The sequence below is a fragment of the Rhincodon typus genome, chromosome 19 (genome assembly GCF_021869965.1).
Source record: "Rhincodon typus isolate 14 chromosome 19, sRhiTyp1.1, whole genome shotgun sequence".
NCBI lineage: Eukaryota > Metazoa > Chordata > Chondrichthyes > Orectolobiformes > Rhincodontidae > Rhincodon > Rhincodon typus.
This window is the reverse complement of record NC_063350.1, coordinates 54,175,167-54,190,092: the sequence shown is the minus strand read 5'-3', so window position 1 is coordinate 54,190,092 and position 14,926 is coordinate 54,175,167. Positions and strand designations below refer to the sequence as shown.

Sequence of the window (14,926 nt, the reverse complement as noted above, 5' to 3'; positions counted from 1 at the left end):
GATCCCCCCCCCCCCCCCCCACCCCCATCACAGTTTAACCAAGGCAAACATCTGGTCAATGTTGAGAAATGTGATCATGTGAAGACTTCTCTCTTCAGGATCATCAGTCGTTGGTCTAATTGTTGTTGGTGTGATTTTACCATGCATAAAATGACTAAAGTACTAGCTTGGGGAAACAACAGTGACAGCTTTTCAAAGAATTTATGTGAAGCAGTTTAGGATGTTTCTGAGTAAATATACTTTCTCTCTCTCTTTCTCTGTCTCTCTGTTCCCTACTGCCCTCCCACTTTAACAGGTCTGCAGAAAGGCACATTGATAAAGCAAGAGGACAAGTGGGGTGAAAATCCCTGGGAATTCAAAATAGTTCCATGCAATTAAAAAAAGCAAGGAGCTATCCTGCCCTCTGTCAGCCTCACCCCCTCATCTCTTCATCAGCAAGCAGTTAAATTCAAAAGCCAATCCCTCTCATTTAATTACAGACGCCCTTAAGACATTCAGATAATTTGCTGTTGTTACTTTTGAGTTTAAACTAGAGGGTGCTCCTCCCACACAAGCAGCCTCCTGCTGGCCCCGTCTGAACCAGACAAACTGCACAGATTTACATGCAAAGGGATCGCAGCTCCTGTAGGTGAAGAAACACTCCAGCTCTCTCGCTTAACTGTGGGAGTCAGTTCAGACAACATGGGTCCTGAACTATATCTTCATTCAGATAGCTTTGCACTGTGCCTAGACTGCTTTGACTGAGCAATAAAGAGGGGAAGGTGAAAGAAAGAAAGAGACGAGAGAGAGAGAGAGAAGAGGGAAAGTGACCATGTTTGTGTAGAGGGATCAGACAACAGTCCAACCTGAGAGTAAGAATGAGCTTCCTGCTGTTAATTAGAAAACCTGTCACAGGACTTCTCTGGAACTGCTTCTTGCTGCAGTCAGTTTTTGGAAGTCTAACCACTGACAATGGGATCCATTCCAGTTTCATCCACGGGCGCCTAAAGAGCCAGGAGAAGCGGGAAATGCAGAGAGAAATCCTCTCGATCCTAGGTCTGCCTCACCGCCCCAGGCCCCACTTGCATGGCAAGCACAACTCGGCCCCCATGTTCATGCTGGACCTCTACAACTCCATGTTGATGGAGGAGGCAGGGGGATACTCGTATCCGTACAGGGCGCTCTTCACCACCCAGGGACCTCCGCTGGCCAGGCTACACGACAGCACCTTCCTCAGTGATGCCGACATGGTCATGAGCTTCGTCAACCTGGGTGAGTTGAGAACATTCCGTCCTTTCGAATCACATCTATTGAATCTAACGCTTCCGCGCTGGTTCTTTCACAGGCGCACGACTTGTTGCAGGCAGGTGTAACATTTCTAAACAAAACTTGGCATCTTGAGTAAGAATCCACTTCAGGGGGGATGCAAGCTGTTAAAACATCAAAGGCTCTCCTTGACTTGAAGGCCAGCACAGATGCTGAATCAAGATCGGCTAATTTATTTAGGAGCATATTGTACTCTTCCCCCTACCCTTCACCACTTGCCTCACTGTTTCATTTGTATTTTTACTTCTGCTGTTTGCTACTCACTCTTTCTACTAGCTAGGCAGTAGTCTTTACTTGTGGTTCTTACCCAGGTACCTGCTCTTCACCAGCCACTGGAAGCTACTGCCAGGCATGCTATTGATTTCGATTCCACCTCTCCCCTCTCTTTCGCATCCACCTGTATCTTCCTTCACTGCAAGCCCTACCTTCCTTTGTTACAGCAAGTATTTAACTTTCTGAACCTGATTAAAAGGAGCAGTAAGCAGACATATGTAGGCAGATTGAGCCATGGGAGCCTGCCAGTTCACAGTCTCCGCAGAAGCAGGCTTTAGCGGGGAACAGAGTAACAATCACGGAAATATAGACCTCTCTTTCAGATAATCAGCAAAAGGACAGCGTGATGTGGGAACATTTTTAAAATATGATCTGGAATGCACTGCCTGAAACTGTACTCGAAACATTTTCAACAGCAACTTTCAAAGAAACTTGGACAAATTGTTGAAAAGCAGAAATATACGACAGTGGACAGGGGAGTAGGACTAATCAGTAGGACTCTTTTAGAAAGTCCACAAAACACAATTGGCAGCAGTTTTATTCAATCGTTCAACCTCAACTTTGCATACAAAGAGTTAAGGAAGGAGTTGAAATGCTTCGGTAGTTACTGTAGGCTTGCTTGTTTTCACGCTGGCACAGTGTTGATGTTTATGCTGCAATTTAAGGGTTAAAATCTCAGCTCACAGATGCAGGGAAATGGTTCTCAGTGAAGTATTCACACTACACCAGTCTGTCTCCCCACTGTTCTGTTGTGTGAGGCTGTTGAACATGAAGCTCAGTTGATGCAGTCACCTGAATCAAACTGAGCAGCTGGGAGCATTTATGTTAACCCTTTTCATACTTAAGTATACTTCCTTTCTTTTTCCCCCTTTCCCCCTCTCCCAAATTCTTCTCTCCTGGCATACAACTCCATAGTCAATGGAAACCTTAGTAGGCTATCCATTCTTCATGTATAGAGCTTTATGTGATGCATATTGACCCATGGGGTGAAGGTTTCACTGATAAGTCAGATTGTGATCCTAACTGAAACTTCACACAACCAGTTTCTAGCAGGGTAGTGGTGGTGGTGACCAGAAATACAATCCGAAGCATTTTCTAACTCAGGAGAGCCAACAGCAGTTAGAGTCATAGAGTTATACAGCACAGAAACACACCCTTTGGTCCAACTCTTCCATGCCAACCATGCTAAATTATTCTTGTCCCATTTGCCAGCATTTGGCCCATATCCCTCTAAGCCCTTTCTATTCATACGCCCATCCAGATGCCTTCTAAATGTTGTACCAGCCTCCACCACTTCCTCTGGCAGCTCATTCCATAAATACACCACCCTCTGCATGAAAAAGTTGCCCCTCAGGTTCCTTTTAAATCTTTCCCCCCTTGCCTTAAACATATTCCCTCTAGTTCTGGACTTGCTTGCCCCGGAAAAAGACCTTGGCTAGTCACCATATCCACACCCCTCATGATTTTATAAACCTCTACAAGGTCACCCCTCAGCTTCTGATGCTCCAGGGGAAAATAGCCCCAGCCTATTCAGCCTCTCCCTATAACTCAAACACTCCAATTGCAGCAACATCCTTGTAAATCTTTTCTGCACCCTTTCAAGTTTAACAACATCTTTCCTATAGCAGGAAGACCAGAATTGGATGCAGTATTCCAATGTCCTGCACAGCCACAACATGATATCCCAACTCCTATACTCAACGCAATATACCCTCTACTTAATTCCTGACTGAGATTAAGTAACTTAGTTTCAGACCTAAACCCTACTTTAGAACAGTCTTTTACCCCACATCAACTGAGGATAATTAGACTGAAATCTATCTCCCCTTGCTCTCAGAATACTCTATGTATCTGCTCCAGAATTTGTGTCACTTGAGGTAGATTGTCATCTCATGAATCATTGAGAACGAGAGGCTGAGCTGTTTCCAATTAATCAGCAATGCCGGTTTTACACCCAGGCAGCCAGCGAAAAACCAGCAATGTACACAGCACATCTCTCAATGGAAAGCACATCACACATCCTGCATGTCCACAGTAACTTGGGCAGAAGCTCCATCCATGTTCTGTAACAGCAAAGTTATGAAGAAGCGGTGAGAACAGCCAAGGCGCCTCCGCAATAAACATTCTTTACGAATGTAGCGCAGCCTCAGGGACTGATTTATAACATTCAAACTTATGGGGGTCTAGATAGAGTGAAGAGGGTGAAAATATTCCCACTCATGAAAGGATTAGAAATGAAAAGGCACAAATATAAGGTAATTAGTGAAAGAAGCAAAAGTGACATAAGGAATAGCTTTTTCAACCTATGAATGGTTAGGGTCTGCAATGCACTGCTTGGAAGTGTTACAGAAGCATGTTCAAAAGGGAATTAGATGATTATTTGAAAAGTAGAACGTGCACGGTTACAGAAAGAAGACGTGAAAACAGCATGAGGTCAATTGTTTATTTTGGGCGTTGGTGTGGATATGATGGGCTGAAAGATCTCCTTCTGGACTGTAACAGTTCTGTGATACTGTAAATGGTCAAAATCGAAGAATAATTTTATGTCTACAGCTCAGAGAGTAATTGGGGAAAGCATAACCCAGTCACACTAATCAATAGCATTAAAGAGACTACAAGGTAGGTATACTGAATCCAGTATGATCAATAAGTGTCAGCATGCTAATTTTCACCCTTGATATACTTATGGCAGGGCTGGAAATCTATCCGGTTTCCCTAAACTTTTAGCTTGTGGTTCTGTGTTCAATCCAGGAACAAAACTAAGGCAACTTAACCCTGTGAACGGTTTTCACAGGAGCTCCGGCAGATGAGACACCCAGCATTCCTTGCCCAGGACCTGGTCCCAGGTTGATCTGTGTCCAGCTCACTGATTTCATCTAAAACAGATACAGGGTTCCTGAAAGGGGAAGACTGTCTAGGTGTACCCTGACCGTTTCCACCATCTCTCCTGACCTTTTGCAGGTTGTGGAGGTTGCAGGTTAATCCCTGATCCCCATCGAGCAATGAATAGGGATCAAATGCATCTGTCTATGACAGCATCAGTGAGAGGGACCACCACAAAGTCCTGTATTCACATTCAGGATACCCTACATTGTGTTCTGTGTCACTATCATCATGTTAAAAGGGGTAGACATCAAATAGATCTATCAACTCAAGACTGGGCACCCATAAGATTCTGTGAGCCATCAGCAGCATCAGAATCACACTCAAACACAATCTTCAGCCTCATGGGTGACATATTCCCCCACTCTACCATTATAATCAAGCCAGGGCATCAACCCTGATTCGATGAATAGGGGTGCAGAAGGGCATGCCAGGAGCAGCTCTAGGCATACCTAAAAATGAAGTGTCAACCTGGTGAAGCATCAAAACACTACTTGCATTCCAACAGTGCAAGCATCAAGTGATAGACAGGGCTAAGTGATTCCACCAATGGAACACATGCTTCCACATCCAGTCATGAATGTTGGTGGGCAATTAAATAATTCACTGGAACAGGAGTTTCTGCAAATATTTCAATCCTCAACAATGAGTCCCCAGCACCACAGACACCAGACTTCAGCCAAATTGATTCACTCTGCATCGTATTAAGAAATGGCTGAAAGGGCTGGATACTACAAAGGCTATGGGCCCTAACATCATTCTGGCAATAGTATTGAAGAGTGTACTCCAGAACATGCCATGTCCTCAGCCAAGGTGTCCATTATAGCTGCAAAACTGGTACCTATCCAACAATGAAAAGTTGCCCAGGTATGTCGCATACACAAAAATACAGAACTATTCCAACCCACCCGATTTCTTAGCCCAACAGACTAATCTCATTCACCAGTAAAGTGATGGAAGATATATCAATAGTCTTATCAAGCAGCACCTGCAAATCAATAACCTGCTCACTGAAACACAGTTTGGATTCTTCCAGGACCACTCAGATCCTGACCTCATTTCAGCTTTGATAAAAACATGGACAAATTGGCTGAACTCCAGAGGTGAGTGTGACTGCCTTTGATGTTAAGATTGTATTTGACAGAGTACAGCATCAAGGAGCCCTCACAAAACTAGCCAATGGGAATCAAGGGAAAACACTCCGCTGGTTTGAGTCAGGCCTGGCACATAGGAAAATGGTTGTGGCTGTTGGAGATCAGTCACTTCTGTTCCAGAACATCTCTGCAGGAGTTCCTCTAGGTAGTGTCCTAGGCCCAACCATCTTCAGCTGTTTCATTATTGACCTACTCTTGATCATAAGGTCAGAAGTGGGGATGTTCGCCAATAATTGCATACTGTTCAGCACCATTACAAATTGCAGTCTATGTCTAACCTGGACAATATCCTCATTTGTGCTTACAAGTGGTAAGTAACATTCACACTACTTAAGTGCAACAAACATTTCCAACAAGCATTCTTGCAGTGAGTAACTCACTTCCTGACTCTCTAAAGCCGGTCCACCATCTACAAGACATGAGTTAGGAGTGGGATGGAATACTCTCCACTTGCCTGGATGACTGCAGTTCCAACAACATTCAAGAAACTTGACATCATCCAAGACAAAGCAGCCCACTTGATTGGCACCATATCAACAAATATCAACTCTCTCTACAGCCAACGCTCAGTAGCAGTAGTGTGTACCATCTACAAGACGCACAGCAGAAATTCACCAAAGTCCCTTGGACAGCATTTTCTAAATCTAAAGCCAGTGTCAGCTCAAAGGACAAAGGCAGAAAATACATAGGAACACCACCATTTGCAAATGTCCCACCATGTCATTCACCATCTTTATTTAGAAATATATTGCGCTGGATCAAGATGCTGGAAATCCGTCCCTAAAGGCACAGTGGCACCCCTATATCAAATGGATTATAGCAGTTCAAGAAGACAGCTCACTACCTCAAAGCAACTAGGAAACTGCAATAAGTGCTTGCCTAGCCAGCAACACCCATATTCCATGAATTAATAAAAAATAAATTGTGCTGGATACTATGCGGAGTGGGATCCACCATACAGCTGAGCTCCTTTTGAGAGGATTCCGTAAAGGAAGAAAAGATTTACATTTCTATCATGTCCTTCACTATGTCTAGACATCCCAAAGCGTTTTACAGTTAATGAATCACTTGTGAGGTGTAGTCACTGTTCTAACACAGGAGACACAGCAGCCCATTCATGTACAAGATTCCACAATTATCAATGACCAGATAATCTGATTTGAGGGATGTTGATTAAGGTTGGGGGGGGGGGGGGGGTTAAATGTTGGCCAGGAAACTAAGTCTAACTATTATGCTTTTCTTAGAAATGGCGCCATGAAACCTTTTACATCCACCTGGCATAGTTGACAGGGCCTTAGTTTAACATTTCAGCTGAAAGATAAAACATCTGACAGTACAGCACCGCACCACCCTCCACCCCCACCGTGTTGCACCTGTATCTATGTGAATTGGCTCAACAGCTCCTCGAGTTAGCAAGTGCACATTCTGATCTCTTGCTGGGTGAAGAAGTTTTGTTTTCCCTAATTAATTATCACATTTATAAGGGACTATTTATTGATCTAGTTTTTGACACCCCAGAATGGAAACATCTTCTCTATTGTTTACCCTAATCAACATTCTTCATAATTTTAAAGAGCTCTAACAGGGCATCTCTCAGCTTTCTTTTCTGGTGACGTGTCTTTCAGAGCCCCAGGCATTTCTTTAAAGAGGGGTTGGAGTTTGTTCCTTCATGCTCCAAAGCTCTCAGCCGACTCCAAATCTGTATCATGTAAGAGCCTCACTGACACCTTTCAGTTTCGCCCAGTTTTACATGTCAATGGTCTTCAGTTGATACAGATTTTTGGCTATGAGTTTAATTTTACACAGAGAGAAACAATCCAACCAAACTGTAGGTGATGATGTATAATTTTTAAAATTAGTCTAGTGGACAGAAACTTAGGCCTTTCCACAAAGGGGAAGGGAAACTGGAAACGGAGGGAAGGGTCATGCAGTAAGCCCCTGTATCTATTATTATGATCAACTATCACCACACCCTTCAGCTAGGTATCAGCTGCGAAAACTGAGAAATCCGCAGGTGGCCTCCACTATGCTGTATGCATTAGCAAGCAGCACTGGAGTTTCCTCTGGGTAAAAGCTCTCTGAATTCAGCACTTGTCTACCCTGCCAGTGATTTATTTGGTCAGTGACAAAACCAGGCTATCCCATTGTGATATAACCAAATATGCTACCTCACTCAATCATGGGTCTGATTATTTTGCATGTGCACACAAATGAGGTACGAGTATCATAATGTGTAAAATAGTGGCTAAACCAGAATCTCCAGATCACGTGCCAGTATGTGGCACTGATTGTGTTATGTGTTAATGCCATTAAGCTACCTTCCATTTGGTCATGACTTTTGATGCACCTGATCAGCTCCTTCACTGCAGCTCTATATCTTCAGGGAGGTTGGAAGAAGAAAGACTGCATTTGTCCAATGTCTTTCAGAGCCTCGAGATGTTGTAGATCAGTTAAAATCCAGACAGCAGTGTTGTCTCATGCAGGCCAGAGGCGTTCAAGGGCTAGAATGAGCAACTCCTTTCCCTATGTTCACACAAAGCAAGACCACCAATCCAGCAATTCACAGGGAGATGGCAGGGCTGCTAACCAAGACACAACAGGATGATTGGCCTTCTTCTGTACCATAACCATTCAATGTTTCTGGGAAATATACTCAATATTTACCAATACCAGTTGAAGAATTATACACCAGAATTGAATCAAGTGAGATTAATATAGGTATAAAATACAGAAGTTAGACAGAAACAGACACCCAGCTATCTCACTGTAATACGACTGAACTAATAAAGAGAATCTCATTTTCAGGAAACTTTTGCAGGCAGAGTCAATCTCTCGAAGAGAGTCATAGCATCTCTTTTCAAAGAGGGTCTCACCATCAATTTGGACAAATTCCCTGTCAGCAAGTCATCCATTAGCACTTACATCTGGAGCCTTTTAAAGAACCATTTCCAATTTCAATCCATTTAAAGAGGGAAAACACCCTAACTGAATAATGTTCTTTTGTTTTGCTCTGTCTACATCTGTTGATTTATGTTTTAGCAACAAGAGGTTGTGTAATTTAGTGGAAATTGGCTCTGGACAATCCCTCAACTCCCCCTCCTCTACTATAACATTAATATCATCCCCTTCAACTGAAAGACAAATGCAAATGCAAGCAACCGCAGAATCTTTCTCAGGAAACAGTTTCACAAAGAGGCAGCAGTGCCAAAGATTCTGGCACTACTGGAAATTTTGCAACGTTTGCCTTTGAGTCTGGGCAGTGACATTTGAACACAGGTGATGCCTTCTGACAGCCCAGTTAAACTACAGAAGAAATCTTCAGGACCCATTCATCAAATTGAAGCTCGCTGAAAGCCTTTAATTTGAAAGGCTTTCATCTGAATCTGACCAATGCTGGCAATTGGCTTCTTGGTTGTTAGCCAATCAGTTTTTTTTTCTTTGGTCTCAGGGTATGGCCAGTGCTGCCAAGTTTGCATTCATTCACCATTTCCAGTAACACTGAGAACATTAAAAATCGACCACATTGTGTCCTAGGCCAGCTGTTTCAGCACAGTACAGGATCAAATCGAGAACCTACATGAGCTTTGTGACTCATCACTTTAAACAGGCAGAAAGTTTATCATTTAACAAAGGCACTAAATAGCTTTGATTTTTTAGGTTTTGATTTTCAAGATTGAACATTTATTGTCATGTCCCTCAGAACATGGTGGTAAGTCTGCTTCTCTGTAACTGCCATTCCATTGCTCAGTGAAGACATGGCTACATTGGTGTGGATTTAGGATCACAACAGCATTCCCAGCTGCGTGTGGCTGTAGGACTGTAGGGACCACATCACCTCTTGCATCTAATATCCTATCCTCACACTTCCACCATTGGTCACTTGAGCTATCTATTCTACTGCCCTCCTACATCAATCAGAAAGTAAAGGACTCGTTACCCAAATGGATGATCCTTTGCCATCAGTCAAACTGCCTTCTTATCACCAACATTTTTTTTTAACTTGTAAACAGGAATTTAGAAGGAATGCTCTATTTAAAAATCATAGTTTTGAATGTGCCTTAATTTTTCTTCCCAGACTGCTAATATGAACTTTTCTTCTTAGGCAGTCCCTTGGAATTGAGAATGGCTTCATTTCATGCTGGGTCAGTTGATTCAAAGGTAGCTGATGACTCTAATGCATGATGTGCAGACTCTGCCAAATGTGGGGCACGTGGCTTTAGAAAGGTTGGGTTCATGAGTTATTTAGAGGTTGTGAGCTCCCTTCAACTTCTCGACTTCACCTCTGCATGTTTCTGATGAAGTCTCTAGATGCGTTTGGCACATTCCCAAATAAGTCTATAATTCAGTTTGCTTAGTCACAAATCAGAGTCTCCTATGAGTTAATGGGGATGTTTTGACATCTCCGGAATGATTTGTGAATATCCCTAATATGTTTCCTCCTGGGAGTCTCCAGCTGTGACTGAGTTTCAACTCTAGTTGTTGTGTCTGGAGTCTGGAGATATTATCCATACAAATGACATGTCAGTCCAGTGAAATGGTTCTTAAATGATTAGCATCTTGATGCTGGGCAAGTGGTTTGGGAGATGTTGCTGTTGGACCACTTTTCAAGTAATTAGATTTGGAGGATCTTGCAAAGTCACCACTAGTGGTAATTCTCGAGTGCTTTGAGCATCTGCTGAGGGTTGTCTAATTCTCTGAAGCCTATAAGAACACGGGGATTGCTGTTGCTCAGTAAATCATGATCTTAGTCTCAGGTGTCAGATCCTGGTTGTTATAGGGTTAGGATTAGGGTTAGGATTGAAGCAATGTAAAATTTCGTCATCTATGTCTGCCTTCATTGGGACGATGTCCCAAGATATAGAAAGTATTCCAAATTTTCCAGGATCTCATCACTGATCTTCATCAAACAGCATTAACTTTTTTCAACCTCATCAGACTCTTTGACTCAGTCGACCATACAGAGTATTGTCTTCAAATTTAGCTGCCCTCATAAATGTGTCACCATCCTCCATTTACACCACAATGACACACAAACTGTGATTCTCACCAGCAAACCACCACAGATAACAAGACTGGGGAAGACTGGGGTCAATCAAGGCTCTGCGATTACACCAACTCCCTTCTCCATCTTACTCACTACGATATTGCACTTCACCTCCAGTAAATTACCCACAGGCATGGAGATCTTCTAAAGAGCATATGGGAAACTGTTCAACCAACATCACCATCCAAAAACAAACTCACTCTGACTTCTGTCATTGAACTCCAATATGCAGATGACAGTCATGTCAGAAACTGAGCTCCAGGCCATTACTGACACCTTCTCAAAACCAAGTGAGAAAATAACCTTTTCATTAAACACCGAGAAAACTAAGGTCTTCTTCCAAAAAGCTCCCACAGCACAACACCTTCCATGAACACCGTCCCCTCCCTGCCCTACCCTAAATATCAATCACACAAATGCTCTAGCAAGTAGCCTTTAATTCCTTGAACAGGGCAATTATAAGCCATATGTAGGCAAGATTCAGTAAGACACAACAGGTGAGTTGTTACAACAATGTGTCATCTTTTATTTTATCTGGTCCTAAAATGATGGATTTATCAAACTACATTGCTCAGCTTGCTGTGGTGGGATTTGAGCTCACTGCCTTTCAATTGCTAAACTAGTGCTGTAATTACAAGGCTGCCTGTATCCATTTTAAATAGGAGGTCACTGACAGTTTTCACAGTGATGACAGATGCCTAGAAGACAGAAGAGGCACATCTGGAAGCTTGGCCAATGTGTCAGGTCCAACAGCGTTAGATAATCTGAAATTATTAATGTCTCTCCAAGAATTCTTTCACTTGTACATTACCTAATCCAGAGGTTCCCAAGCTTAATTTATTATGCATCCCTTTCCAGATCTCCCAGCTGCCGATATAACCTTACCAGCAAACAGATTAAATAATTTAACCCTTTTAATGTCCAAACCTTGTTTAAAACGTACAAAAGATAATACAAGTGTACAATTTAAACAATGCCTGAAAGAGCTACTTTCCAGTGATGTTGTTAGTTTGAGCATAGGTGCTGTTTGGAGTGATAGGTAATAATGTATTACCAATAGTTCAGTAAATTGAACACTGAAACATAACAGCAAATTCTGGCTGAATAAACTCCACTCTTCAGAATCATACCACACAGAACAAGGTCATACCATATTTACATGTAACAAGGCATGAATCCAATATCAAACCATGAGGGACTCATGGCATTGTTCTTTTTGGTCAGAAATATATCAATTCAATATTACTCTCTGACTGCTATTCTTTAGCCAGTTAAGAACTCAAGATAACCCACGTGCTTTTATTTTCCAAATATCTGTTCTAGCGATGTTTATCAAATGTCATGTTTATAAAACATCATTGCACAATCATCATCATCAGGCCTCTCTGTTACTTATAATCATTGAATCCCCACAGCTCAGAAAGAGACCCTTCAGCCTATTGAGTCTTCACCAACCCTCTGAAAAGCATTCCACCCAGATCAGACTGCCACCCCATCCCCACAACCCTGCATCCACCATGGCGAATCCAACTAGCTTGCACACTATGGAAAATTTAACATGGCCAATCTACCTGACCTGCACATCTTTGGACTGTGGGAAGAAATCAGAGCACCTAGAGGAAACCCATGCAGATGCCAGGAGAACATGCAAACTCCACACAGACAGTCACCCAAGGCTGTGAATTGAACCTGGGTTCCTGGTGCTGTGAAGCAGCAGTGCTAACCACTGAGCCACTGTGCCACCCCTTAATTAAAGACTTACATCAGGTGAGTCAGGCACATTTGGCCTTTAATTGCCCTATGCTTCTCCAAGCACCGATTTCAGTACATTTCAGCACCATTCCCTTAGACTGAAACAAACTGCATCCAGACTTTACTTGGTAGTGTGCACAGATGCAAATTCTTTTTCATCAACCTGTTTGATCATGCTGCGACACACCACTAGGGTAGGTAGGAATTGAACCTGGACCTTCTGACTAGCGATAAGGATACTCCATTGCACCACAAGACCCTTAAAGAAGGAAATCAGAAGTTCAATTACACTCAATCAGGGATAGTAAAAACTGCAGATGCTGGAGTCAGAGATAACACAGCGTGGAGCTGGAGGAACACAGCAGGCCCCACTCTGTCAACTTTCCTGCTCCTCTGATGCAGTCCCACCTGTTGTGTTCCTCCAGCTCTATACTGTGTTATCTCTTCAGTTACACTCAAGCCCTGTCAGGCATTGTAGTGGGATTTGAAACTATTACAAGAGAGCTGGTGTCAACAATTGGCTTGCTTACACCACTATCACCAAAACGAAACTCCTCTGGTTGGCGGAGGCAGGGTAAGTCCGAAGTGTTCGGACTCCTGACACCATCTGCTTCTGATCACCAGGCGTGTCGTATCCTTCGTTTTTTTTATTCTTTTGTTTATTTATGTTTAACATAGTGGAAGAAGGATGTTTAAGGAGGCTGCTGCAGCGGCAAGGCGGAATGGTCATCGCTGATGGCGATTGCGCCCCCGTCCTGGTGGGTCCTGCAGAGCGGTGCTCTGTTTCAGCCATGAAGTGGGCTAGGCTCAGGATTCCAACAGCATCTTCCGCGATGACATGAGTTTGGACCAGGATTCCAACAGCCCGGGATTCCTTGAGGCAGCTTCTGCATAATCTTCCAGGCTAAGATTCCAACAGCCCGGGGTAGTGGTCTGCTTCGGCGGGGGTTTCAGCGTTGAGTTGGGTTCTGGAGGCAGCCTCTGCAGCACCTTTGGTGACATGGAGATCCTGCCCGGGATTCCAATGGCTCAAGATTTGGCAGCTTTGATGTCGGCTTTCACCAACAGTGGGGAATGCGGTTCCTGTCGTTTTCTGGACCTCGGGAACCCATAACCTGAATTGAACAAAGATGCACTTTGTTTTAATTTTTATGTACATGTGATTTCTTTCATTATTATAGGCGCTGGAATATGGCGACTTTAACACTTTTCACTGTATTTTTTTGTAAAAATACAAGTGATAATACATTACTTTCCATTTTATTCTATCCCCAACTACGGGGTAAATCCTGTCTTCGGATCATGCGTTGTTCACGGTTGCTGCCATGTTTCTTGCCTTACAGAATCACAAAACTGTTAAGAGTGTAGGCGAAGGCCATTCAGCCAATCATACTTGCGCCTACAGGTCAGCATCGATACCGATAAGAGTGACAACTCTCCAAAAAGTACCTCACTGCATGTAAAGGTGCTCTGGATGCCCTGTGCTTATAAAGGCAGTAAAGCAATATGATATAACATATAAAGTGTAGGGCATGTTTCATACAGCATATATAACAGTGGTGTATATACATATATATCATATAGCACATGGCTAGTATATTTCGTATAGCATATAGCAAATACCTTTCATATACCATTTGGACCACATGTCCATCATGTAACATATAGTATATAACTTTCATATCGCTTTTTTAAAGTCTTCCTCCTTTCCTATTTAATGTTAAAGTCTGTGATCAGCATCTGAAATCCAAACACACTGTCGGAGAATTTCCATTGGAAAAACTCAGCTTTAAAAAGATTGTTCAGATTGTTTACCATGGACGTCCAGTCCCTCTACACCTGCATTCCCCATGCAAATGGCCTTAAGGCCTCCGCTTCTTCCTGTCCCGCAGGCCCCACCAGTCCCCCTCCACTGACACCCTCATCCGCTTAGCCGAACTCGTCCTCACCCTCAACAACTTCTCTTTCAATTCCTCCCACTTCCTACAGACAAAGGGGGTAGCCATGGGTACCCGCATGGGCCCAAGCTACGCCTGCTTCTTTGTAGGTTACGTGGAACAATCCCTCTTCCATACCTACACTGGCCCTAAACCCCACCTCTTCCTCCATTACATTGATGACTGTATCGGCGCCGCCTCGTGCTCCCACGAGGAGCTCGAACAGTTCATCCACTTCACTAACACCTTCCACCCCAACCTTAACTTTACCTGGACCATCTCTAACACCTCCCTCCCCTTCCTGGACCTCTCTGTCTCCATATCGGGCAACCACCTAGAAACCGATATTCATTTCAAGCCCACTGACTCCCACAGCTACCTAGAATACTCCTCCTCCCACCCACCTTCCTGCAAAAATGCTATCCCCTATTCCCAATTCCTTCGCATCCGCCGCATCTGCTCCCAGGATGAGGCATTCCACTCCCGTACATCTCAGTTGTCCTCGTTTTTCAAGGACCGTAACTTCCCCTCCTCGGTGGTCGAGAACGCCCTCAACCGTGTCTCCCACATCTCCCGCA

The 14,926-nt window shown here is 43.5% G+C and overlaps 1 protein-coding gene across 1 annotated transcript in view; it reads left to right on the top strand.

The window, feature by feature from the left end:
* The first annotated feature begins 533 nt into the window (after positions 1-533).
* LOC109922835 (bone morphogenetic protein 7-like) overlaps positions 534-14,926 on the top strand; it is a 103,535-nt gene continuing 89,142 nt past the window's right edge. Inside the window, exon 1 of the mRNA XM_048608190.1 lies at positions 534-1,251. Within this exon, the coding sequence (XP_048464147.1) occupies positions 858-1,251 (394 nt within the window). The 5' untranslated portion in view covers positions 534-857. The remainder of the gene's footprint in view (positions 1,252-14,926) is intronic.